At 30.7% G+C, this 26,824-nt stretch overlaps 1 protein-coding gene across 4 annotated transcripts; it reads left to right on the forward strand.

Moving 5' to 3' along the window:
- Positions 1-3,172: 3,172 nt before the first annotated feature.
- On the forward strand, positions 3,173-26,775 carry LOC118181377 (hypoxanthine-guanine phosphoribosyltransferase-like). 4 transcript variants are annotated; one of them, XM_085811305.1, is made up of 8 exons: positions 3,173-3,376; positions 5,867-5,973; positions 9,549-9,735; positions 15,847-15,915; positions 18,243-18,343; positions 19,221-19,264; positions 19,353-19,429; positions 26,564-26,775. In XM_085811305.1, the coding sequence occupies exons 1-8, from the start codon at positions 3,188-3,190 to the stop codon at positions 26,639-26,641; spliced, it is 852 nt and encodes a 283-aa protein (XP_085667431.1). In that variant the 5' UTR covers positions 3,173-3,187; the 3' UTR covers positions 26,642-26,775. The 4 variants fall into 4 exon arrangements, with proteins under 4 accessions (XP_085667431.1, XP_085667432.1, XP_035206397.1 ...); XM_085811306.1 differs by having other exon boundaries at positions 15,850-15,915; XM_035350506.2 differs by lacking the exon at positions 3,173-3,376 and adding an exon at positions 3,614-3,749.
- Positions 26,776-26,824: the final 49 nt, after the last annotated feature.

The raw sequence follows: 26,824 nt of genomic DNA on the forward strand, positions 1-26,824 counted from the left end.
TAAAAGCAATTCAGTGTCATATTCTTTAGCTTGCAAATCAGACAAGGTAATATTTCTTTCTTTTAATTCTTTTAGAGTATTGGGATCAACTACTTTTGGAACACATTCACATATTTTGTTCTGAGAAAGTGCTTCAAAGTTATGGTCATAAGTGCCCTCAAAATTTCTTAAATTAACATCAAACACTAAATGAGAATGAAGACTTGTCTCTCTCCCCCAAACAAACCGTGTATAATGGTTTGTTCCGATTTAGGATGCAGTTGCAAAAACGCGATAACCCTTTCTGAAAGATAAGATTTCTGAGAACAACTGTCCAAAATAGTACGAACTGTAAGTTGTCTACCCTCAAATACTATTTTTAAAAACAAGTGTTTGCAAATACACATTTTCATTAACAATTGACTGATTAGACAATACATTACTTGAAATAACAGTTCTGTCAGTTTCATTTGGCTTTACAGGTTTCCCATTTGAGCACATAATGGTATAGTGAAATCTATCACATGTTAAACATTTTACTTTATTTTTGCATGCCCGTGAACTATGTCCAATTCGTAAGCAGCGAAAACAGGCGTGCTTTTGCACCAAAAGCTTTCGTTTATCTTCTAAAGACATTTTGAGAGCGGAAAAACATTCGGCAGAATTGTGGGATTTCTCACCAAAAATACAACGTAAATTTCGCCTACCTGTATTGTCTTGAACATTTACCAAGGCAGCAGCTGTAGAGCAACCTGGATCATCACAATGGGGTCGCGAATGTGCAAAACGTGAAGTTTCCAACCCGGTACGAGCGAGCTTAATCATTTCTTCACTTTGCACTTCATTTCGAAGAAAGCACAAATGTTTATCCAAGGAACGAGCACTATCTTGCTGTGACGCAGTATCTTAGTACCATCGAGTAGCTTCTTTCCCACGCACGAAGAACAGTCTCTGGTAAACAGGACTCAACAAGTGGTTCCAAAAATTCTGCAAATTTTTCCTTAGTTCTACCGAGGCTTTCGAGTGCCATAAGCTTGCTCTCAAGTAAATCATAAAGTTCAGCTAAATCGACTTTAATCCTACCAGCAGCATTTTTCATTACTATGGAAAGTAGATCCCGTACATAAATCTGAACCAAAAGTTCATCTCTCCCGAAGCGTTCTTTAAGTTGTGCAATCATTTTTCAATAGTTTTCTTTAGTTGGCAGAAAACTTGTTACCAATCTTGACGCTTTAGAATCTGCTACCACACATTGTAAAAGATATTGAAATTTGTCTTCGTCCACAATGGAGAGGTCGTTGTGAATTTTTCAAACTGGGACCAAAAAGCAAGAAGTCTTTCAGTTCTCCACTAAATTTCCTCAATTCAAGTTTCGGAAGCTTGAATTTCCTTTTTTGCTCAGTTGTTGTTCCTTCCGTAACCGAATTTGCCTTCTTTACATTTTCTAACAGCGAACAAATTAAGCAGAACTTGTCTCGGTATTCTTCTGCTTTCAAAAAATCTTCGGAATATTCATCTTGAAGGGCATCATCACTTAGCAACCAATTCGAAACTTCTTCTTGAGTTCTTTCCAAAAGTGTGAATTTATCTTGAATCTGTTTAAACAACGTACTGACTTCGTCAGTTTGTAAACTTTTGTTTTCGATCTTCTGAGCTATATTGTTGCAGCATACCGTAAACGCTGTTTTCAGAAACTTTCGTTTTGCTTTCAAGACTTTTATATCCCTATTTCATCAAAAATATAAAGTAGCGGACGCCAGATTTAGTATGTTGCTACTCTCAGCGCTACAACGTGCAGGTTACAAATTAAATAATCACAGCAGGGATTATTAATATAAAGATTTAATATGGATATTTCACACAAGCTGAAAAACATTACATTACTCTATCAAGTGCATACATATAACTGAGTGAAAAGAGAATTTCCCCGCTTAGTTCGCAATTAAAGAAAAAAAAATAAGAATAAGAAAAAATAGTCAAATCAAATGCGGAGCTCCGTGTGTCGACCTTCGCCGAGCCGTTACGTAATCGTCTGTCTGCAGCAGCCGTCTCCAACAAATATTATAATTAGTAATAATGATGCCTATGACATACATTCCGCAAGAGAAGAAGAGAAAGAATGACTTGCTTGTTTGCATTAGCTGTACATAAGTCACGTGATCTCTGAGGTCACCTGCATTGTTTGTTTATAAAAGGTATACATAAGTCACATGATCAATGAGGTCCTCGGAATGTATCTCATTGTGTTCTCAGTTATACTTGTCTCTTTTCTTTTCTTTTTCTTTGTCTTTTTCTATAGATCATAGTCCCCCAAAAGAAAGCTGATATTTGCTATTTCTGCTAAATATTGAGCTGAAAAATATATGCAGAACATGAACTTTAAGGCTCATTTTTCGAAATGACAATGGATTTAATATTAGAAGTTTCTTAATTATTCGACTTTTTTATTCTTAAAAATGAAAATAAATAAACTGATCAGTTGAGAGAAGGAAGGAGATTGAATATCGTTTTGAAACGTTAAAATATTTGTTAAATTATTAAGAACGTTTTTTTGAATATTTGATGAAATAGATAGAAAATGACGATAATTAGTATGAATTTCTGTTATATATTTCTTACATACTAATTGGTGTTTTAAATATTTTCTCTTTTAAACAGCTAACAGAAAAAAAAAAAAAAAAAAAAAAAAAATCTGAAATGTTTCAGATTTTAAATTACGTCCAAAGGGGCGTTTTTTAACATTTTGTGTGTTACCTTTCTTTATTAAATATCATGTTCCTCGCACTTAAACAATAAGATCCAGTGCAACAGTAATATCGCAAAATAGCAAAATAGTTTTAAAACGAGCATATCTTTAGAATTTCCGATACAGAGACTCACGCGCTGGAGATAAAAATGTTTTTTCTGCACAACGTTGTCATTGCTCGCTTTGAAATCCTTGAGTTTGTTAATCAAAAATTCGTCAAAATTTTAAAAAATAGGAAATCGATCATAAAACAAATTTCAAATTTCAAATTTGGTCTTCCACATGCTCATATTCGTTGGAGGATTACGTTATTCAAAATTCGATGACTCTATGTACCGTTGTTTTATCACAATACGAGAAATATACATACATTTATGCAGATTTTTCATTATTTAATTTCTTCAAATATAATGCAGGACTCTAACATTTTATGGCAACAGTTTGAAAAGTGAACCGACATTTATGAGTCCGACGCAAAATGCCAAAACGAAACTAATAGTCCTTCGGGATTCAAATCCCTTTGGACTAAAAAAAAACATAAAAAATAAGCTTCTTTTCTTGAGAACATTAAGCAGGAGATTTGCAGCTAAGAACTGCACTGACAGACTGACAACCAAAAGCGAACGGAACCAAACGTCTTTGGTTGCTAAGGTAACCTACATTGCTTTGCATCAGTCTTCGATTTGCTTCCTTTGCAGTCAAATTTCGCGCAATTTAAGACTCGAGTAGGGTGTGAGTCCTTTTAAACCAATCCTACTTGACGCCAGGTGTGTTTCACTCAGATAATTTACAGCATTATGTTGAAATTCATGAAGATATTTGACGCACCTATGCTTACGTAATTTAATCCGGAGAAAGTAATTGGACCGTTTCGCTACTCAGGTTAGTTCTCAAAAATCAGAATTTGCGTCAGCCCAGCAAAACGCGCTTCCGTGTCTGTCACTAGGCAAATAGAATCAAGTGCGACTTCTCGTAACGTCTATTTTTCAGATTTGTTATGGAACCTGTATCCCCTGGGATCATTGTAAGTGGAAGGTTAAGCTCATATTTTTGCATTATATATGAAAAAAATATAAGCATTTATAGACTGGTACATAAATTTCAAATTTTTGTTTTCATTGTATGGTAAATCAATAACTGATGTATTTTTACTGTCCGTCACAGTAGCGTTTATTAAAGTATTTAAGCAAATTAAGTGAGTATTTAAATACCAGACTTCCTCTGTTTTCGATTTAATAAGTAAATGTTTTTGTGTGATGTTAAATTTTTTTTGTTCCGTTTCGGGTGTAATTTAGATTTCGTTTAAAATTATTTGCGCGATGTACCCTGCTTATGATGTGTAGATTTTAATTTATTAATCAGTTTTTCCATTATAATATTTCTTTTATGGTTATATTTTATGTATTCTTTTGAATTATTTTTGATTTTATTTCGATCTATTTATGCTATTTCTATAAATATTATTTATAATTACTTTAGATTTTTTATTGAATAAGGTGTAAGAAAGTAATAATCACTACCACTAAATTTATATAATTTTTTATACATCATAATTCTTTTGATTTCAAATTATAATTCTGAAAGACAAAGAAGCAAATTATGTGATAATTTCTGACTTAGATGTGCTTAATAAGACACACAGGTTCTTTTTTTTTTTTTTTTTTTCGTAGAAGTATTAAAAGTTTTAAGTATCTTTTATTCTTTATTTGAATGTATGTATGAATGTTGCATATTGTAAAGTATATCTTCAATTAAAATGCATATTATAGTGTAAAATATCTTAATATGTTTAAGCCTATTATAGCTTTTAGTTATATACATGCTGAAATTAAATGCTGCAGTTTTCTTTTATGTGTTTCGTACTTTGAATTGTGAATTTTTACAATGGTTTTCAGATCAATTAAAAACTTGGTGTAGTGTAAAATCAGTGATTAATCATTTTTAATTAAATTTCAATTTAATTTATTATTCATACATTTTAGTTCCGTGTAGAATTTTGAGGAACGAAGCTGTTTGCTGATGATCATGTATCATATGTATCCAGTTTATTACATTATTCCATAAAGAATTAACTACTTAAGTATTTGAAATTCATTTTGTCTTTAAGTAGTATGTTTTCTAATTAATTGTCACTTACATATAACTTTGTCATTGCATTTTGTCCTGAACCAATTTGTATTGTAATCTATATAGTAGTTTCAAATGTCAAACATGTGTTAATTATATATATATATATATACTTTATTATTAGATATAATTTATAGTTAATTTATTTAGTACATAGGAACAAGAATAAAAGCTAGAAAATCAAGGGATATTTGTAAAATCTTGTTAAAGTTTGAGGAATATGATGGCAAGAGTGATTTCAGTTGTTTTAAAGTACACTTATTATTTGTAATATCTGTAGTTTTTTAATTTCATTCCAAGCAGAAAAGCGCTTGTTAAGTGAGTTCAATAATATTTAGTAAAATAAGATATTGCTTATAATTGAATTTTTACCTGAAAAAGTATTCTGTACATGCTAAATTTTGATATTTTGAATTATATTTGTTATTTCTCTGATGTGTAGCAAAATAAAATAAGATAAGCTAATAAGCCAAAAATTTTAATTGTGCATTAGAATAAATCAAAAAACTTAATATTATGTTCATGAGTTCAGCATTTATCAAAAATGTAATTATTTAGAATTCTAAAATGCTTTGTTTGTAGAACTTAGATTCTCAGATTTCTTTTAAAATTTTTATTATTTATTTACTCTCTTCATTGTTATTTAACTAAAAGTAAATAGGTGTTTTGAACAATAATTTTACCGATGCATCCTATAGGAATATGAAGTAGTAGAATTTTAATGGAAATGAAAATGAAGTGCCTGTATTTAAAATGAAAAATTTATATTTACTGTGATCACAGGTTTTCTTTCAGTTTATTTGTATATAAAGAGGTTATCAGAGGGTTTTTTTTAAATTTTTATTTATTTATTTAGTTTTTCTGTTATGTGTAATGTTTTGATTTTCTTTAAATTTTAATTGAAAATTTTTTCTAAATAGGATTTTTAATATAATAATGCACTAATATGTAATTATTTGTATTTTAAGATAAATGATTGCAGTAGCTCTTGATTCAAAACAATTATTTTTTCAGATCTCTGATGAATACAAAGGCTATCATCCTGATTTTTTTTGCATTCCAAAACACTATGAAGGGGCTTTAGAATGTGTTTTAGTACCAGGTGGTGTTATAAAAGACAGGTGAATATAAAAATCTTTTTTTCTCATCAACTGCAGTATTTGCTTGTCATAAGTTACTATATGTTTCTACTAATTTATGGCATAAATAATGCAGTATGTTTTTTAAATATACAAGTTACACATAATCAAATGATGTCTAATTTATTGAATAAGTTGTTGTTTAGCTAATTGTTTCTAGGGAAATCTTTTGTTCTTCTTTTCAGGGAAAAATTTTGGATGCTCTTATCAGTCATTTATTTGTTCAGTGGAATTAAAATAGTAATAAAATTTGAGATATAGTTATTTAAGAATAATTTTGAAAATTTGATTTTCTAAATAATATTAAATCATAATGAAGTAGTATAAATGTTCAAATCTTGTATCTGTGTTAAAATCCAGGAGATAACTATTAAAACCAGCAGTAAAATGCAATTTCAATGTACATGTAATGTAACATCATTTTAATTTTGTATAATTTATTTTGCATCACCTTTCTGTATAAGTAAAAACATAAGTTTGCATAGCCTGACATGACCCCCTAACTTGTGGCTAAAATTTTAAATATGTAAATTTTTATGTGTTTTTAAATGTGTTTCAGTATATTAAGAAAGCAAAGTTTGTCATTGAAACATTGTATAACAATACTGATTTGCCTAATATGATAAAATTAACTGTTAAAGAAAAAAAGCTATCTCTTGGTGAAAAATTAGGATTTAAAATAAAATCTTTGTTACATATCTAGTGAATACATATAAAAATAGACAAGTGCCATGAGAATTATTGTACTGCAATATGAAATAACATATCTAATTTTTCTATGTATGCAGGGTTCCCATAAGTTTTACGACAAACTTCTAAGAGTGGTAGGGCACATCATAAGGATTAAGAGTTGCATAGGAACCTATGTCCAGAAATGTCATTGTGCGCCGCCGGGTGCTGTACAGGAGAGTGCTAATGGAAAGCGAGGATTGCTTCATTCAAGTGGAAGGCACCATACCATGAGCATGGAATGCAATACAAATGGAGAGCTTTCAGACATGCACTTATATGTATGAAATAGCCTGAGGGTAATGGACGAGCCACTGCATGCATTTATCGAGAACGCTTCGCTGACAGACAGCAACCACTCCACAGTTTGTTTGCATGTCTGCATCAAAATTTGTGCAGCTGTGGGTCATTAAAAAGTGGCAAAACAAGTGAGGGCAGTCCACAATCACCTCACTTGGTCATTAGGGAAGAAAGTATGTTGGATACAGTGAAGAGTAATCCAAAGACCAGCATACTTGCCATTGCCTCTCAACTAAGAATGTCTCATACCAGTGTCCAGCGTGTCTTGAACACCGAGTCCTTCCACGCCTTTCATCTCCAAAAGGTTCAGTTTCTGCTCTCCGATGACTATCCTGAACGTATGCATTTTGTACAATAGTTTCTACAAGAAAGTGCCCATGATGTTAATTTCCCACACAATTATGTGTTGTTCATGGATGAGGCCACATTCAATAGGGATGGCATATCACCACAATCAGCATCTGTGGACTCAAGAAAACCCCAACAGTGTGCATCACCACATGCCACAACAACACTTCAAAGTTAATGTATGGCCAGGTTTGGTCGGCAGCTGCTTATTCAAGCCATACCTTTTACCATCCAGGTTGAATGCCGCGAATTATGTGATCTTTCTGGAGGAGATTCTTCCTGGCTTACTTGACGATGTCCCACCAAATGTGAGGTGCAACATGTGGTGTCAACATGATTGGGCACCTGCTCATTTTGGATTTGGACTGGATGTACGTAGCCAATTGAACAGATCGTTCCCACATCGATGGATTGGGCATGGTAGATTGTTTCCCTGACCCCCACTCTCACCAGATTTATCAAGCCTTGATTTCTTTTTGTGGAAAGCCTTCAAAAATGTTGTGTATCACGATCCTATTGTGTCTGAAATGGATCTCATGGCAAGACTGTTCTGCGCAGCTGCTACAATCAAAGAAACTCCTGGTGTGTTTGAACATGTATGGCAATCAACGGTCCGTCGGTGTTGGGCATTTTTGGCATCTGACATCTGATGGTGCACGTTTTGAGCATCTGTTGTAACATTTAAGCTGTCGTACACCATTTATAGTTATGTCCAATAAATGTTTCAAATTAATCACTTTCTTGTTTGCTTTCCCATCTTCTACCTCTGTTACCACTTACCCGTAACATTTCCAGGCATGGGTTCCTATGAAACTTTTAATCCTTATGATGTGTTCTACCTCCCCAAGAAGAATATTGCAACATTTACTGGACACCCTGTATACATTACCCAAGCACACATACTATATTATACAGTATTCAGTTACGTACACAAATACGTGTTTGTGTGTGTTCTGAAGTAGATGCTGAAGTTACAAATTGGGTATCTCTGATTTTATTAAAAATGCAGCATCAGAAAATGAAAATTTAAAAGTGATAGATTGATAAATATCAGGAAAATAAAACCTCAAAAAGAAAATATTAGATGAGACTGTTAATAAATAAATAAAATTAGAATTTTCTAGTGAGAATATTTTTTTATAGAAGATGTTTTCAGTTTAATGTTGCAAGATGTAAAATAAATTTCAGGAATAATAAAATTGATACAAATATTTTATTAGAACTTTATAACATATGCATAGAAATAATATTAATTTTGTTTTCGTGTAATAGTTAATAAATTTCTTTTCTCAATAAAAATAACATCGGTAACAATTAACTGATAAATTTTTGGCTGGTGTTTTAAATTTCAAAGATTTTTTAGACACTTTAATATTGAAGCATGTTATTATATTTCTTAATGGTCATGTACTATTGCGAAAAAATATAAAGAATGCTTTTTCGGTTAATCTTCGGATTATGGTAACTTGGCGATTTTTTGGCGACCAATCCTGTTACGGCAACCTGCTAGTTTTTTTTTGGACGCCATTTTGTTTTCACAAAGTAAAGGCAATTTTTTTTTTTTTAACTCAACATTTTTTTTCCAACAATCTGCTAGCCGAATTACGCTTATGCTACAACTTTTATGGAACAAAAGTGCTTAATCATGACAAAGATTAGGTGCGAAATTGGGAGAAAGTGCAGAATCGCCCACTGCTTGCCGCGTTTTTAAGAATTGCAGATACACGGTATCCATGTACACGTCAACCTATTTTCACTTAAAAAAAATCCCAGAATTGCACAAAAATGGCATTGCGCACACTCTTGACTTTATCCATGTACACTGCTAAAGTCCTAGCTAGTAACCTTTATCGCCTTACCAAAATGTCGCCAAACTACCTGTTACCATATTCCAAAGATGAGCCCTTTTTTCAATAAATATATGCTTTTTTTTTTTTTTTTTTTTTTGATAAATAAAACATGTCTTCTGTTTAATTGATGAAAATTTTATCATATTACTCCATCTTTTCATTTGCATTTGCTATAAACTGAATTGTATGTTGTGAAGTGAGTGTTTGTTATAGAATGAAGTGAATTGGTTGACATATGCTCAATGTGAGGAAAAATGAATGGTTTTTTTTAAATCATCTACATATTAAATTGCATCACTTAAAAAATCTGTAGTTAATGTTATATTTCAGAATTGAACGCCTTGCTCAAGATATTGCAGAGGACATAGGAAATGAACCAATTTATGCTCTATGTGTTCTTAAAGGTGGTTACAAATTTTTTACTGATCTGATTGACCAAGTAAAGAAGTATAACCATTATGCCACACGGAATACAATTCGCATATCTGTGGATTTCATTCGATTAAAGAGTTACAAGGTAATAATAGGACGCTTATCAAACTGAATGATTGTGGAAAAAATTCACTTTTCTATGTGTTAAATTTGATATTAGCATACTAGTGCAACCATTTTAGTACAGGGTGGCAATTTTTTATTGTAGAGAAAGAAAGATGACTAGTAATTGCAAATATATATATATTACATGTATATTTTATGTTTGACTTGTTTAGTTATTCGAAAAATAGATCAGTAAATGAGAATTTTTTTTTAAATTTTGTTTTGTAGAAATTCTGTGCTGATTGCTTTAAAAATAAAATCAGAGCAGTTGTTCCCTTTCATAACATTTCTGCAAAGTACTGTATTTTTGCAAAATTTGTACTGCAATTTTTTTCTATTGAATGAAGTCAGATCCACAAGTGCACTTTAAAATTGAGTTTAAGGCAGAAATTATTCAATTTACTTGTAAAGAGATTTAGAATCTGGAATATAGCAAAAAGAATACATAAGAAAATAGCATGTTGCTAAAATGAAGACTTCTTACATCTGTGGACGTGTACGGTTGCTTTAAAACTATTATGCTTTTGATTGACAGCATCTGGTGGATTCTGAATATTTGGTGACTTTTGCTATGGTGGTTGCACTAACATATAATTACCTTACTTTTTGTATGATTATAAACTAATCTAAAGTAATTAATCAAAATGATATTAAAAAATCTATATATTTAGGTAAACAATAAGACAACTAAAAACATGATTCAAGTTTTGATGTAAATGAACGAGAGTATGGCCATTTGTGTTTGAATAATTAAATTTGAATCTTTAAAATGTAGGATGGAATTTTGATTTATATATGAATGGAAATTTACTGATTACTTCACTTTTAGCTTGAAAATTCTCATGAGTATATTTAAAGTTTGGTTTAATCCTAGTATACGGTACACTCGGGATTTGGCGACAGTATGATGAGCAGTAAATGTGTCATTATGGTGCCCGCGACAATTTTCAAAATGGCACCAAGGCTGTACCATATACAGTGCAAAGTCTATAATCGGGACTTCGGCGATTCCTGATTAGGGGTTTTTCCGCATTAGAGATCATTAATTTAAATCTGGTAAGATGGCATGCAGAAATTATACAATTAAAAATATGAAACCGTAATTTATGAAATAAAGAGCAATTATGATCTAAAGAGTATCAAAATTTACAAAAAAAAAAAAAAAAAAAAAAAGGCTTAATATTTATTTCTTTACTTTATTAAAAATTTCTTCCAATGTAAGCTGTTTCGGTTGCTTCGTTTTTTTGGGCTAATACGTTCTCTTTAATTCTATAAATAGACATAATTTCTTGTTCAGTTATAAAGTTCCACTGTCCATGAAATATTTTGGGTTGAGCCATTAGCATTGGACTTGTCAATGGCATGTCCTCGCGACACTGTCTGACCCATTCAATCATCACTTTGTCATGATCATCACTTTTAGCATAACAAACCCTTTTTCTGTTATTCATTGAAAGTGCGGTGTCAGAATCCACAAAAAATTCAAAAAGTTCCTTTTTCTTTTTGCTTATGTCATATACAGTTGACTTTCCAATGTCATACTCCTCGCATAATTTTGAAACTTATGTGCCTTTATCCATTTTTTGCAGCAATTCCGTTTTTTGTTTGATGGACATCGAAACATGCTTTAGCTTTGTAGATCCTTTGGCAGCTCCAAAATTGGAAACTCTTTTTTACATAATCGAAAGTTCAAGCTTAATTTTATAAAATTGCTCTAACAGTCTCCAAAAAATAATAAGCCGGATCCAATTAGAAGATTAAGGAACAGCACAATCTGCAACATTAACTGAAATGCCTTAGAATCAATAAAGATAATTTTAGACTAGCTTATATCATCTGTTATACATTAAACGCTCATGCATAAACGCATTACATGCATTCGTAAAGCATACAAAAAAAAAAAAAGTTTGTGACTTTGAGGTCCGGATTATAGATCATTTCGGATAATGGACGTCCGGGTTGCGGATTTTGTACTGTATTAGGATTATGAATATTTCAGAAGCAAATTTATGGTAATACTGATGAATGTAAAATTTGAAAAATGCCAGTACACGAAGTGTTCATATGGAAAAAAAAAATGCAAATAATTAATTCCAGCCATTCTGTTGCTTAAAAATTCAAGGTAAAATATTAATTTCAAGGAGATTGGGATTATTATCAGATAAATGTTAAAAAATTTGTTAAATAAATATTTGTTCAATTTCATTTAGTACTGTTTGCATACCTCAGTTTATTGCATTTTACACGTACTACACATTTTACAAATCTTTTATTTGCATCAGCTTCATTGAGGTCAGCCATGACTGCACCTTTTTTTTTCGTTGTTGTTGTCACACTGTGGTAATTTTCACAATATTTCAAACTTTCTATTGTTATTATATTCATGTTAGGCAAAATAATAGCCTCTGCTGACCTCTTAAGAGTTTAGTGTAGTCTTCAAATTACTTAATTCTGTTTGTAGTAAAACTGTACATCTTTGATTCAAAATATCTTTTACAGTTGGATGGTGTCATAATTTAAAATTTCACATTACAGTCAGGTGTTATCATTGTGGCAGAAGGATCTTTTTCTCAGTGATAATTTCATGTTTAATAGGTGTTATAAATTTTAATTTGGCTCTATATGCCCTCAGTGATGTTAGTACGGGCATCAATTTTGGATTTTTATATGCCAGAGAATGATTCACTGACAAATGCGCAAAACCTTGATTACCAAGGCTGTCGTACACTTTGCGACAGTTGAGATAGTTGTGGTTTTTAGGCAAGATTTTCCGAAAAATCACTTCAACGACGTCTCTTTCGTGCTGATCCTCCACAAGTAAAAAAAAAAAAAAAAAAAAAAAAAAAAAAAAAAAAAAAATATTTCTTTGTGCAAGGGACACAATTAGCAAGAATTGGAACAATCAGTTAGTCAGCCAGCTAACGAAATCCAACGGTCAATTAACGACAATTAAAATTCCAAAGATTTAAAATACGGTCAAAATGCAAAATACATGATACATGTACTAAGCCCTTGATCACTAAATCAAGCAGATCCAATCAGATTTAAATTTAAGAAGTACATTCACAAGTAACAAAAAGATGGTTGCCATAACATTGGGAAAATAGTCGATTCTGGATTATTAAAAAAAGATACCAGTGCTGATATTTGCTGTAGGTCAAAGAGGCACTCTTATCCACTACAGCCACATTCGCCATGAAAGTGAGACTAGTCACTGTGATAAAATGATAGTATTATGAGCCAGTAAACGAAGCTTTGTGTGTCAAACAGCTGAAGTAGGACAGCAAAAATACAAATTTTTAACAAACATAACCACAGCAAACATAAGAAACTGAAAGCATCTTATTACTTTATAGATTATATGACAGTAAAAGTGATGTTTTGGTAATATTCCGTTAGAGTGGCGTCAGTTAAAAGTAACGAAAAAATTAGAATAAAACAGTGCTACAACAACACGCCAAATATTGTGGCTCGAAATTTCTAGTTCTCTTTGAAATATCATCACTTGTTATTTTTTTGACATATTTCACCATTTTTTTTAGTACGATGGATTACACAATTTGGCAATTACTTAATGACCAAAAAAAATGTCATAAGATTCTTTCAAGACATAATTCATAGCAGTAGACTTTGTTCTCAAAATCATCCCATGAAGTTAACTTTTGACTCAAACAAAGCTCCTACATACGTTCTTCCTGTGTGAAAAAAAGATTGATTGAATTTTGCTAACTCAGTTAGAAATCAGCCATAATACGACAATAGATTGGAGTAGCTACTTTTAAGTCTTTTTACAAAAAAAAGAAAACAACGTTGGTCGTGTTTTTCCTGAACAGTGGTATTTCGGAATTTATGTTGGGAAAAGTCACGCGAATGGCAACATTATATTTTCAGACTGCTGGAAAGTATGTAAAAAAGAGGAATTAAGAAATGCTAGGTATGAACATTTCTCTGTGAATCACAGTTATAATTTTGTAGACTGCGAAACTGGATGCCATACCCAAAACTATGGAGTGATTGTGGGGCAGTGCTAAATGGAGAAATAAACGTCATCAGGGCACTGCTCAACACCATTTAGAGTTGTATTGGATAGAATTTATGTGGCGTCGGTTGCATTCAAAAACTGGAATTTTTTTTGCAATTTGAATGATATCTGTAATTTTATGCCATCTGTTTAGATTGAATTTTGGTTTGCTTTGTTATTTTTTATATATCTGTAGAGTATTCTAGATTAAACAATTAAAAAGAAAAAATTATTTTCTCTTAGAATTAAAAAATTAACAAAAATTTACTTTTTACTAAACTAATTTTTTTTAACTCTATTATTGTCCCATAATTTTATACTCAGCAACAATTGATGGCAAAAAAAATAAAGCTGCACATTTTAACTGATGCCATTCTAAAGGAATAGTACCGATTCTTTTAACAAATCAAAGGTACTACCACAGTGAGCATAAGTTAAACTGAAAGAGTCTTATCTCCTTCGCGCCGACTGTCACGTATACGTGCCAGCAACGAACACACTTATCTACCAGCCGACACGCAGGCGTGCCAGAGCATTGTTGCATTCTCTACCGACTGTCACGTATTTGTGCCAGTATCTTGGAACGTTTTTCAAACTATAATTTCTGCCACAAGATGGCACTGTATGTCCATATGGTTTCAGATACATGTGCATTAGACCTTCTACTTGAAATGAGAGAAGCATGACTCACATACACGTGTTTTTGATTATATAAACAAACGGGGAACTAAATGTTTCCGAATGGCGTGATTTATGACGTCTCTTTAAATCGCACTTTATTCGCACGTGGTAGTTGTTTATTATAAGTAGAAGTTTTATATGCGCTAAAGCGTTGAGTATTTCCGTTTACAGTTCAGTTTTTAGAAAATAATTAGATCTTGTTAGACGTGAATTCTTTCTGTTTTTACTGTTTCAATGTCGAAGCGTCGAAAATGTTTAACAGAGCATGAAATAGCAGAAATGATGCAAAATATTTCAGATATTGATTCTGAAATTCTGATATTCTGATATTGATTCTGAAAGATTAACTGAAAGACATTTTCCAAAACTTTGTTCAGAAGAGACTGATAAGAAAATGAGACGACGATGCTTCGTTTGTTCACATTCCCGGAAAAATCCTCCAAAACGGCAAATGAGTTATTACGAGTTCAAGGAATGTAACGTAGGACTGTGTGCATATCCCTGTTTTAAAATTTTTCATACGAAAAGAGAATTTTAAGTAATATATTTAGTTTTCAGATTATAATGTTAAAAGTCATAAAATGGTGAGTAATTAAAATAAAATGTGTAAAATATGCATTTAAACAAGAAATAAGGTAATTAAATATATATATAAAAATATCTATAAAGTATAAGCCGTTTAAATACTCTATAGAGCATTATTAAACAATGCGTTGATACTTCGGAAATTTCATGGATTTAGGCTTAGTAGCAAAAAAGCCCCCGGCCCTGGAGAGACGCTCGCGGAAGACACTGCTGGCCTCCGCGATAAGCGCGCGTTTTCGCTACCCGGCTCGAAGGGGTTATTGCTTTATAGATAACAGGACAGTAAAAATAAACTTTTTTTAAAATGGGAAGTACTATCAGAGCGAGCATAAGTGATAATAAACTGAAAGAGGCTTATTTATTTATATGTTAATAGTATGTATAAGCATAATTCATTTATACTGTAGGAGATACACCAATCTTCTCCTCCCTAAAAATTTATTCCTTTATTTGCTATAATTGTAATACATTGGAACTAGATCTGTGAATTAGTATTCCTAGAATTCTGTACACAAACTATGCATGGAAGACAAAAAGGTGATGGTTCATAACCACAGTTAATTTTTTATTGGTTGTTATTTGTAAAATCATATTTTTTGAAGAATTATCATGCAAAAATTAAATGTGAATGGTTACTTCTATAAAATTTATTGCTGTATTCTAGTTCGTATACAATTTTACTCACAGATTTTGTTATTGTAGATCTATATGTTGTTGAGACTAGAGGATGATGATTTTTGAAAAGTATATATAAAAAACTAAGCCTAGATAATAACATAGCCAAACATTATCTTTCTGTCATAGCAGGATGCATATAGTGTTGGAGATGTACAGGTTATTGGAATTGATGATTTAAGTGTCTTAACTGGGAAGGTATGTAGCTTACTTTTTTGCTATATTTATATTTGTTGCTATACCTTTATTTGCTATACCTGTGCCTTCTTAAAGTAATAATTTATATGAGACTAAACTGAAATGTAGTTCGTACTCTACTTTTGTGAAAAAGCTAGAAGAAAATAATTGAAAAAAAGATATTTTTATTTATTCAATTGTCTTTCACTAAATTATTTAATGAATGGTTAACAATTTTTTGTCACATATCTGTGTCTATTTTTGGTAAATTAATACTGTGACATTTGTTAAAGCTTGTCATAGCTAACAAATAACAGTGATATATGAAAATTGTCATATTATGCTTTAACATGTTCACTAGTGCTAGCCAGTAATGGAAATAAATTTGTCCTATTTGAGCATATTTAACATGTCTTCAGGTTTCATTTTTTCCCTCTTGCTGTGTACAAATTCTTATATATTGAATGTTTGAGGAAATTTTACTTAAAAGTAATTTTCAGGAACCTTTTATCTCCATACAATACATGTTTTGTGTTAACATAGTCTTATAGCTAAAAAAAAGAAAAATATCATCTACATTAAAAAAATTAACCTTACACTTACCTACCAAAGATGTTTCCTTTATACAAATCACAGCTTGCATCTTGTTAAAAAGATCAGAGTTATTGTTATGGATTTGCAAATCAATGTTTTTCGGTACTTGTCTGTTATCGAGAATGAAGTAAAAAAAAATATATGTATGTATGCATGTAAATATTACGTATGTGCATATATGTCTGTATGTACACACACATACATATGTATGTGTACATATACATGCATATATAAACACATCCATCCATACATACATGCTTATATGCATACATTTCTGAATCCAGTCCTGATAACAGAAAACTGCCTATTTTTCATTCGTTACTGTCTGTCTGTATATTAAACATTTTAACTTAAATTTTGAATCTTTCTTTAACTAATGCCAAAATTTGCTTTTAGTAATTGGACCCTTAGTTTCATCAATGTTTTCAAATTGATTTAGGAATTAAAAAAAAAAAAATGTGGTAAAATTTGTCTTTTTATTAATGTATACAGTACAAAGTCTTTAGTCCGGACTCGTCGGGACTTCGACGATTCAAGATTAGGGGGTTTTCCGGATTATAGATCATCAATTTAAATCTGGTAAGATGTCATGCAGAAATTATAAAATTTAAAATATGAAACCGTAATTTATGAAGTAAAGAGCAATTATGATCTAAAGGGTATCAAAATTTCCAAAATGCTTAATATTTATTTGTTTACTTTATTAAACATTTCTTTCAATGCGCAAATGCGTAAAGCATGCATTACGCATAGGCGAAATTAGAGAATTGCAACCCGAAAACTATTTGATGTGTATTTGCGATATTTATAATGACGAGGAATTTGATTTAAATCATATCAAAGACAGAGTACATTGAGATGAAATACTACATTTAGTAAGGAATTATAAGCTGAATAAAATAAAAATATCTGCCCTCAAGATGAGGATAGTGCTGACAGATCAACTTCCAGTTCAGTGCGCATCGCAACGTTCCCCCTCCCCCCCCAGCAGAGCAGCATGAAATTGATAAACAGATTTCGGAATGGTTAGAGAAACAAAGGATATGCCTTTATCCATTTTTTGCAGCAATTCCACTTTTTGTTTGATGGACATCAAAACATACTTTTGCTTTGTAGATCGTTTGGCAGCTCCAGAATCGGAAACTCTTTTTGACATAATCGAAAGTTCAAGCTTACTTTTTATAAAATTGCTCTAACAGTCTTCAAAAAATAATAAGCCAGATCCAATTAGAAGATTAAGGAACAACGCAATCTACAACATTAACTGAAATAGATAATTAGATAATATTAGCCTAGCTTATACTGTCCGTTATACATTAAATGTGCATGTGTAAAGGTATTATGCGCATGCGCAGAAAGTTTGTAGCTTTGAGGTCCGGATTGTAGATCATTCCGGATTATGGACGTCTGGAATAAAGACTTTGTACTGTAAAACATTTCTCAGCTCTTTGTCTAGCTTACACAAATTTCACAAAATGATAGCATATATCTAATTGTGCTTTAATATGAAAACACCTTAAGCTTTTATGAAAACTCTATTTGTCAAACAGTTAACTTAGAAAAATCTGAAATTTTATTTTGAACTGCATTTTATTTGTTATTCCCACCCTTCTAAACTGATAATTGAAATTTAGAATATCACTAGTTTTACATATAGCAATTTCAAATTCAATGAATTAAAAAATTAATATAAGAATTACATTATGTGCATTGAGCATTCTGAATATTAGAATTGCATGTAATCTTTCTTGCAGAATGTCCTTATCGTTGAAGATGTGATAGATACTGGTCGTACTATCAAAGAACTTCTAAGGCTTGTAAAATCTTACCATGTGAAATCAGCAAAGGTAGCAAGGTAAGCAGAAATTGCAATAATTACCTTTATAATCAGTGCCGGATTTATGTATAAGCTGAACAAGCTATAGCTCAGGGAACCCACTTTCGTTTGATCTCTGTAATGTAGCAGGATCTCGTCAAATCTAAATTCAGTCCTATTTATAATGTACATTTGCTCTAATCAAATCACAATTAATTTTCCTTTGCATATATTCATTGGAATGTTTATGACAATGTAATATGCCAGCAGTTTGCAGAAAAACTCATTACACCCATTGCATTGTATTAAAAACTGATTCAAGATCTTAAAAAAATAAATAAATAAAATAAAAAAAAAATTTAAAAAAAAAAAAAAAATTGACTAGATGTTTACTACACCTCCAAGTGGCCAACTTCCTTAAACTTTCGCAAAAGATTTTTTTTTTTTTTTTTTTTTTTTTTTTTTTTTTTTTTTAAATATAACTCCAAGATGACGTTCATGTATTGTACCTTGATTCTTTTTCTTCTAATATTTACACTAGCTTAATTTTCTGGACATATTTCAAGATGTGTGTCTCTGTACTTGAAGATATCATGAAAAATATTTATAAAGACATCAATATTGAAAATTACCATTGACAACCACTTTTACAAAAGACCAATATGATCAGAAACTGTTAAGTGATCATCTTGGGAAGGTTTCACTGTATATTTTTACTATCATTTTGTGTACACAATTATGTTATAAAGTATCAAATTGAAATTAAAACTGCTTGAAAGTAGATGGGAAATAAAAATGTTTTGTTGTTAATTAAATGAAACGACGAACAGTTCCTTTCATTAAATTAATGAAACATTTTCATTTCACAGTTTTTAAAATTTACTTGAAATTTAATAAATAAAAACTTTTTTTTTAGTTTACTTGTGAAGAGAACAAAGAGTAACTTCTATCGCCCTGATTGTAAGCATTATGTTTACTTTAAACATATATTTGTCTAAAGCTTATGAAAGAATTCAATATTTAACATTGGCTTTATTGTATATTGCAGACTGTGGATTTGAAGTTCCTGATAAATTTGTAGTTGGATATGCCATAGACTACAATGAATATTTTAGAGATTTAGATGTATGTATATGAATTTTTTTGGTATATTTATATTGCTTTTGTAACAAATAATTAAAATGCATAAAATTTTATAACAAGATTATATAGTGGTAAAAATTTGACTTTTATGCAACATTTACATATGGACTTTTAAATATGATTAATACTTTTAATAATAAATGTGTAAAATCATGTGTTCTTTAAAAGTGCTAATATTATTATTATATTTCTGGCATGCAATAATTAAGTATTCAGGTAAGGTCCAAAAATATTTGGTCTTTCTCATTTTCATGGCCCCAAAATTATTGGCAAGTTCCTGAAATGAAATAAAATATATCTTGTAGCATCTTCTTAAGTCAGCAAATAAAAAATTGTTAAAAAAATTTTTTAGGAAAATATATTAAAATGCTACCCACAACTGTCATCTTTCCTCAGTTGCATTTTTGGAAAATTGTTTCTTCTACCACTTAACCTATATACAAACCTTTTGAGGAGCAGTATATAAAATAATTTAAATTGTGGTAAAATTTTGCATGAATTGTAACTTAGGGACCCTGAGGACACAAAATTGTGACTTAAAAAAAGTCTAGAGCGAAATCCCGAATTTTGAGGCCTGATATATATTTTATACCGGCGCCCCTCTAAGACATTTTTTTTCCAAGTAGCTGCCAGTTGTTAATTTTTGTTTTTTTTTCACCTATTTTTGCATATTTTTGATGTGCATCTGTAGAGATGGTGGCTTGAATATAGTTATGTAAGTTTAAGTTAAAAACATTTAAAATTTTACTAGAAATTTAAAAAATAAAATTTATATCTTTATGCACTTTGATGATGCCATCCAGCTGAATATACTTCTGTAATATATATATATATATTAAAAACATTTAACTTTTGAAAGGGATTTAAATTCAATTATATTATTTTATGAAAAAATGAACAAATATAACATTGCACCAGTGAATCATATCGTGCTGTAATTGAATTAGTATGATGCTACAAGAAGATGTAACTCGGGCAAAAAATAAAAAAAAAAATGAAGCACTGTGTTTCAGCTGAAAAATTATGTTGTATTTTTTAAGTTATATTTTATGCTTTTATGCTTTAGATAATATCATGCTATGACAGCAAGAATCGCCCACCCAAACACTTTCGATTATCGGGCTCCCTTTTTAATTGTTTGTAATTATAGGTTGAAATATATCATTTTGTTCAAGAAGAAAGGTTGTTAAATGATTTTTATTGCTTGATACACCTAAAGCCCTTGTTTAAAATAAATAAATAAATAAAAAAAACTCAGATATATTTGTCCCCTTTCTTTTTCCTTCCAAACGTAAATGTTTTCCATCTAAAAGTGGCCTTGGAAATATTTTCCCTGCTCACCAACTGTGAAGACTTTTTTGAAAAACCACATACTTGTATTCTAACCCAGCAGAAAAATTTCTCTTGTATTTCCTAATTTCTCATCTCAAATTAACAAAGACGATACTCTAAAGCATAAAAGCATGCTTTCAGACCAGCAGTTTTTCCATTCCACTAAGAGATGGACCTAAAGTGCATTTCTGTTTCCTGTACTAGTAAGTGAGCTTTCCTTTTGTATGATCTTATCACAGCCTCTTTGTGGAGATCATGTTACCATTAGCTATCAATCACCTTATCATTTTTGCTGCATTCTAGGATTTCAGAAAATACAAAGCGACGGGCGTCTTTCAGGGTTAACATGTCACATTTAACCCCTACAATTGTGTGACATTTTGACACTAGATGACAGTTAAATTAAAATTTTAGCTTATCAGAGATGAATGAGAAACTCGACTGAAATAAGCAAAGAATAAAAAGAAACTCAAATAATTTTATTCATTCTCAGCACAGGATCAGGTCGTCAGTAAAATAAAAAAAATTTTGACAGTTGAAAAGGGGGAAACACACAGTCTCTTCACACTTTTTATCTTCCTTAGTCATCAGTAAATCAAAACTTGCAATCATATTTTTGAAAAAAGAAAATTAACATGTGGCCTACTCGCCGTTTTGTGATGAATAAACTTGTATACATCTAACTTATGTAACTAATTCATCTAACTCTCCATTAAACTTTTTATATTCAAGTGATCATTCATCAGTCCAACTTCCAAACATAAGAATCATGAGTAATATTGAATATAACAAAATTTATTGAAATTATGTTGCAAAATAACCAACTTCACACAAAGCAGTGATCATCTTACAGAATTCCAGTACATATTTTAAAATCACCATAAAACTGATCTGCTCTATCTTTACTTCTTAATGGCTAAACAAACAAAATGTGTGCTTTATTTTATCAGATTTAAATAGTTTATATTAGGAGTATGCTTGGAATATTTATTGCTATTGTCCGTGGCATTTGAAAATTAGGTCGTAAAAATGGGAAGTACAGAATTTTTTTACCTTAATATATTTCACTAATTTATATCTGCGTAAAAAAAAATTTGATGTGTACCCCACATGACTTCCTTGTACGGAATATTAAATTATACACATTTTTTCTTGGATTTTATTTAAACTTATTAGATTAAATTAAACCTACTTCGCCGACAGCGCATAAACCACAATAGAATAAATGCATTCTTTAAAATTCACTTTGTTTACCATAGCAACACTCAGGCGCTAGGTTTACTTAACAGTATTATATTTCATTCATATTATAACTCACAATGCACAAAATGTATATCATTTAAAGAATTATCTAATTGTTGCCACATGTTCTATTCAAATACTATAATAAACCTAGAACTATGTATAAAAGAAATTAAGCAAACAAAACGGAAACAGTTTTTCACAGACGATTGAGTATTTCTCATTTAATTAATTCAGTTCTCACTTCGCGAGAAGGCAAAAATACATGAAAACTAAAAATATCTATATTAAAAATTACGAAGTAAATCTCAAACGCTTATTTCCTCGAAAAAATTCCAGAAAGAATTAAGCATGATTTGATTGGCAATAATAAATGAATGCATTATCTTTGTTGTTGAGAAGCTAAGTTTCTCTAGATTGGCAACAAATCCACTAGTCTCCTGTTTCAAATGTAAACATCAATGGCTGCCATTAAAAACGGGCTTAGCGGCAATTAAACAACTTTAAAATTGCTGATAATTCTAAAAATATTGCACACAGATTTACTAAAGGCATAAAATCCTTAACCGGAAGATAAAAACAACATAATTCAATCATTTTTAAAGCAAAAAATGTACAATTTACAAACATATAAGAGTAAAGAAACTGAGATCACTGAGCCGGGTAATAGAGTGGATATATATATAAGTATATTTATATACGTTTGGTGCTGCCGATTGCAACCAAAATACGAGGTGCACATCTACATGTTTAATAAGCAGTCCTATATACAAAAGCAGTCCTATATATGTCCTAAGCAGTCCTATATACAAAATTTCAACGTTCTGAGGCTACTCGTTTTTGAGTTATGTGAGATACGTACATACGTTCGTACAGACGCCACAAAAAATTCTCTTCAGAATTAATTTTAAAGCAGTTTTATAATTTTTTTTTTGAAGGAAAAGAGTATTTTATTCTGTCCTTACATACAGATATGACGCAAAAACATCGTTAAATTGCATTCAATAGCAGTCAAAATGGATATTTTCGTTGAAATATGCTGCCTGAAACTTTTCGCAATTACAATACTTCCTTTTTACTTCGTACAAGGAAGTAAAAAAATCCTGATTGATAATTTGATTTGTTGCAGAGAAATAATTTTGCATAATAACCACGATATGAGTCTCCTTTTTAATGTAAAGCATGAATTACTTTAGATGTTACTGTTATACATCTGCCATGCTTTTTGGTGCCTCTGAAAGAGAAACCTAACACACTCCAAGACCCATTGATAGCACTATCTAGAGTATGATTTATATAATTATTATTGCAGATTTTTGTGCTAGTCACATACATGAGAAATACAATCTTCAGTGCTGATTTGCTACAGTCTTTGATCATATGTATATTATGCAAGCTGCTTCTTTGTAACTATATTTGTTTTCTTTGCCAAAGATTAATTGTAAGCTAGATCCAGAGACTGAATAACTTGGGAATATTTTCTCATTTTACACATGAAAGAAACCTCATTTGATTATATTCTAAAAATACTTTCTTTGTAATTGAAATATATGCTGATTAATATCAGATTAAATAATTTTTATTAAATATTTTCATTGTGATGACCGTGTTAGTATGAATATTTTTTATATTAAGAATTTTTGTACAGGGAAATGTTTAGAGTGTACAACAATTTTTTTTTTTTTTTAATGATGCTAATTTTTAAAAAGCTAATTTTTGTTATTTGCCTTAGTCTTTAATTTGCTACCTGTGATGATATTTAACGTAGTAAATTTATCACAGTAAAAATTTAAGGGGAATTTTCTGAGATATTGCAAATATTAAATTTATTTTTTAAATTTCTTCCTATTATTTTTGTTTATAATTGAGTTAATTGTCCATATTTGAGTAACTTTAATTCTGCTAATGTTTAAATTTACTTGAAAAAATACTACAAAGTAATCCTACTTTAGAATTCAAATGAAAAGTTTAAATTTTTCCTGAAGGTTTTAAAAAGTGTCATATTTTAAGTAACATAAAATTGCCAAATATTTCTGTCACTACCCCCTAAACAGGTATTACAAGGCAGTAATAAAAAGACTTGTATTGTTTCATCAGTCTTGAAATCGATTTGAAAATCTGCATTAATCTATTATCACTTTTTGCTTAATTTTAAATGGTATTTGCCATTTAGTGTTTAGAGGCATCTTACTCTAATGAATGAGATTTTAAATGTCATGGCAATATAATTTATAGTTCAGTGCTATGTGCTTAATCTCTATTTGCTCATTGTTTAAGATGTACTGAACGGATTGAGATTTCAGATGTCTTTGATATTTGTAAACTGGAGTAAAATTTAAGTGTACTAGCAAATAAATGAGGACAGATCAACTAAATTGAAAGGTATTTATGTGGGTATTAAATGTTATTTAATTGTTTCATCTTTTAATGGGTTAAAATTATTTTTTCATTACTTTTCTTTTATGTGTCTTTTTGTATTTTTCACTTATTTTATATACACTGGTCTTATAATAGCAAGTTACTTTAAAACAAGATTTTTAATTTTGCTTTGCTCTGAAATACTTGATTAACTTAAGTAGGCATGTAAGATCTTAAGCTCCCAAGCAAGCTCCATGCCATTAAAAATCATTTTTTAAATTAGCTTACATCTTAATTTCTTCATTCAAAAGTACCTTTCAAATATTTTTCTTTTGGTTGTAAAAAATAATCATTTACTGGAAATCCACTTGGAACAGTAGTAACCTAGGAACTCTACATAGCTACATGTTCCAAAATATCTCAGTTTAATTTCAGATGGTAAATGAGTGATTATTTGTAATTCCCTAAACATTTTGCTCATGTAAAACATGACCAAGTATGAGAAAGAAACAGAGTAGTTCAGACTGTTATTACATACTTTGAAAAAGTGAAATAAAGAAATAAATTAATTTAGTGAACATGAAAGTGGCTTTAGTTTATATTTAATTGTTAATTTATGGTAATCAGTTTTGGATTAAACGAAGTGCTTTTTAAAATACCATTTGAGGCTGTAAGAAATGAAAGTTTAGAATGTAGTCAAAGGAATGACTTACAGGGAAAAGAACAAAGCAATTTGGAAGAAACATAAATTTAACCCCAAGTAAAGAGTAGCATGTAACATTTGCCAGGACTGAATTAAGTACTTAAAAAAAAAACCTTTTGGCAATTTGGAACATTTAATTAATTATAATAATACAAACTATACCTACAATTTTATTGAAAGAATATCTGCAGATTTCTAATAAAATTAGAATGTAAGAAACCCAGATAAAGTGGAGACAAGAACATTATTTGCAGTTATACTTTTGATGGTATCTGTATAAAGCATTTGATACTAACATAAAAGATCAGTGGTATTGCGCTGAATTATAAAGTATAATACCATTTCATTAAGAGTCCAGTAGTTGAAAAAAAGAACAAAGGTAAAGGATTATGTCTAATTTGTGTTATAATCTGAAGACAAAGGGGGGGACCACAATTTCTTGTTTTGATTGCAAATGACATATTCATGCTTAAAGTTTCTAAAAATGCAGTAAAGATCTCTGAATTATATTTAGTGTCATTTGATAATTCTCAAGTTATATACAAGGTGTCACAGAAAGGCTGGGAAATGGGCATGTACAATGTGAAAAAGGTCTGAAAAGTTGAAAGTCATATTCTTCCAGGAACTGGATGCACTGTAAGTGATATAGATGCATGTCATTGCTGTTCAGAATTCTCCACACGCTGTTGCGTGAAATCCCGATTTCTTTCACAAACCTCCTGCACTTTTACTGCGAGTGCTATCTACCAGACTTAGCACAGTTTCCTCATTGGCTGGTGTATGTGTTGTTCGATCACAATTATTTGTGGCTTTATGGAAGAACCACTGTCGCATAATTACTGGTGTAGGCAGACAAACATGATATGGGTGGGAGTTTGCTTCAACAGATACCTTTGAGCGCACAGCCTCTGAACAGGCTCAATCATTACATTCTGAGATGTACGCCAAAAGCATATCTGCTTCTGCCATTCTGCAGCCTATGTCTGCACGTAAAATGAAGCTTCATCTCAGCGTGACTCTTTATTATAGAGGCCCTCTGGCAGGTAATTCAACTTTCTGCTGTTAAATTTGCATATTGCCCCTTTAATACTCTCTTGAGAAATTATGCGCTAAGAACCCTGCTTGTCTTACCCAATAGCACCATTTTCACAACTAGATGCAATCGAGTCGTCTATGTGTACCATACCTCTCCTCGAAATTTGTAACATCTTAACTGGGACATCCTTTATAATTAAATGTCTTTAAAAACATTTTAAACACTTTTTTATATATTTGTTAATATTGTATTTTGTGTAAATTATTAAATATATCAGTGGGATTATACAGGTTGTCTGCAACATTTCATGAATTAGTTATACATTGTATATTTATGTTGCACTCGTTAGTGTTTTATAAATTGGAAGAGAACAAATTTAGAATATTCTTAAGTATATTATTTAATATAGAATTTTCTTGTAGTTAATTTCTTTCATATCTTTTAGCATGTCTGCATTGTAAATGAATATGGGAAGAAGAAATTTGGTTCCTCTTATCCCAATGGAGCTTCAGTGAGGCAGTAAACATCTGTGATTTTTTTATGTATATGTGATTATGTATGCTTTAGATTCTAGTGGCAGTATTATTTCTTAGAGTATTTATCATAGCTTCTATGTGTTCATCAATTCCATGAATAAAACTTGAATTTTTGTATGCATTTACAGTATTAAATTTCATATTTTTCTTAATGTGTTCCTGTGCTTGTA

The sequence above is a fragment of the Stegodyphus dumicola genome, chromosome 2, assembly GCF_044657685.1.
Source record: "Stegodyphus dumicola isolate Sdum_Otavi_A_Nest chromosome 2, ASM4465768v1".
Classification (NCBI taxonomy): domain Eukaryota; kingdom Metazoa; phylum Arthropoda; class Arachnida; order Araneae; family Eresidae; genus Stegodyphus; species Stegodyphus dumicola.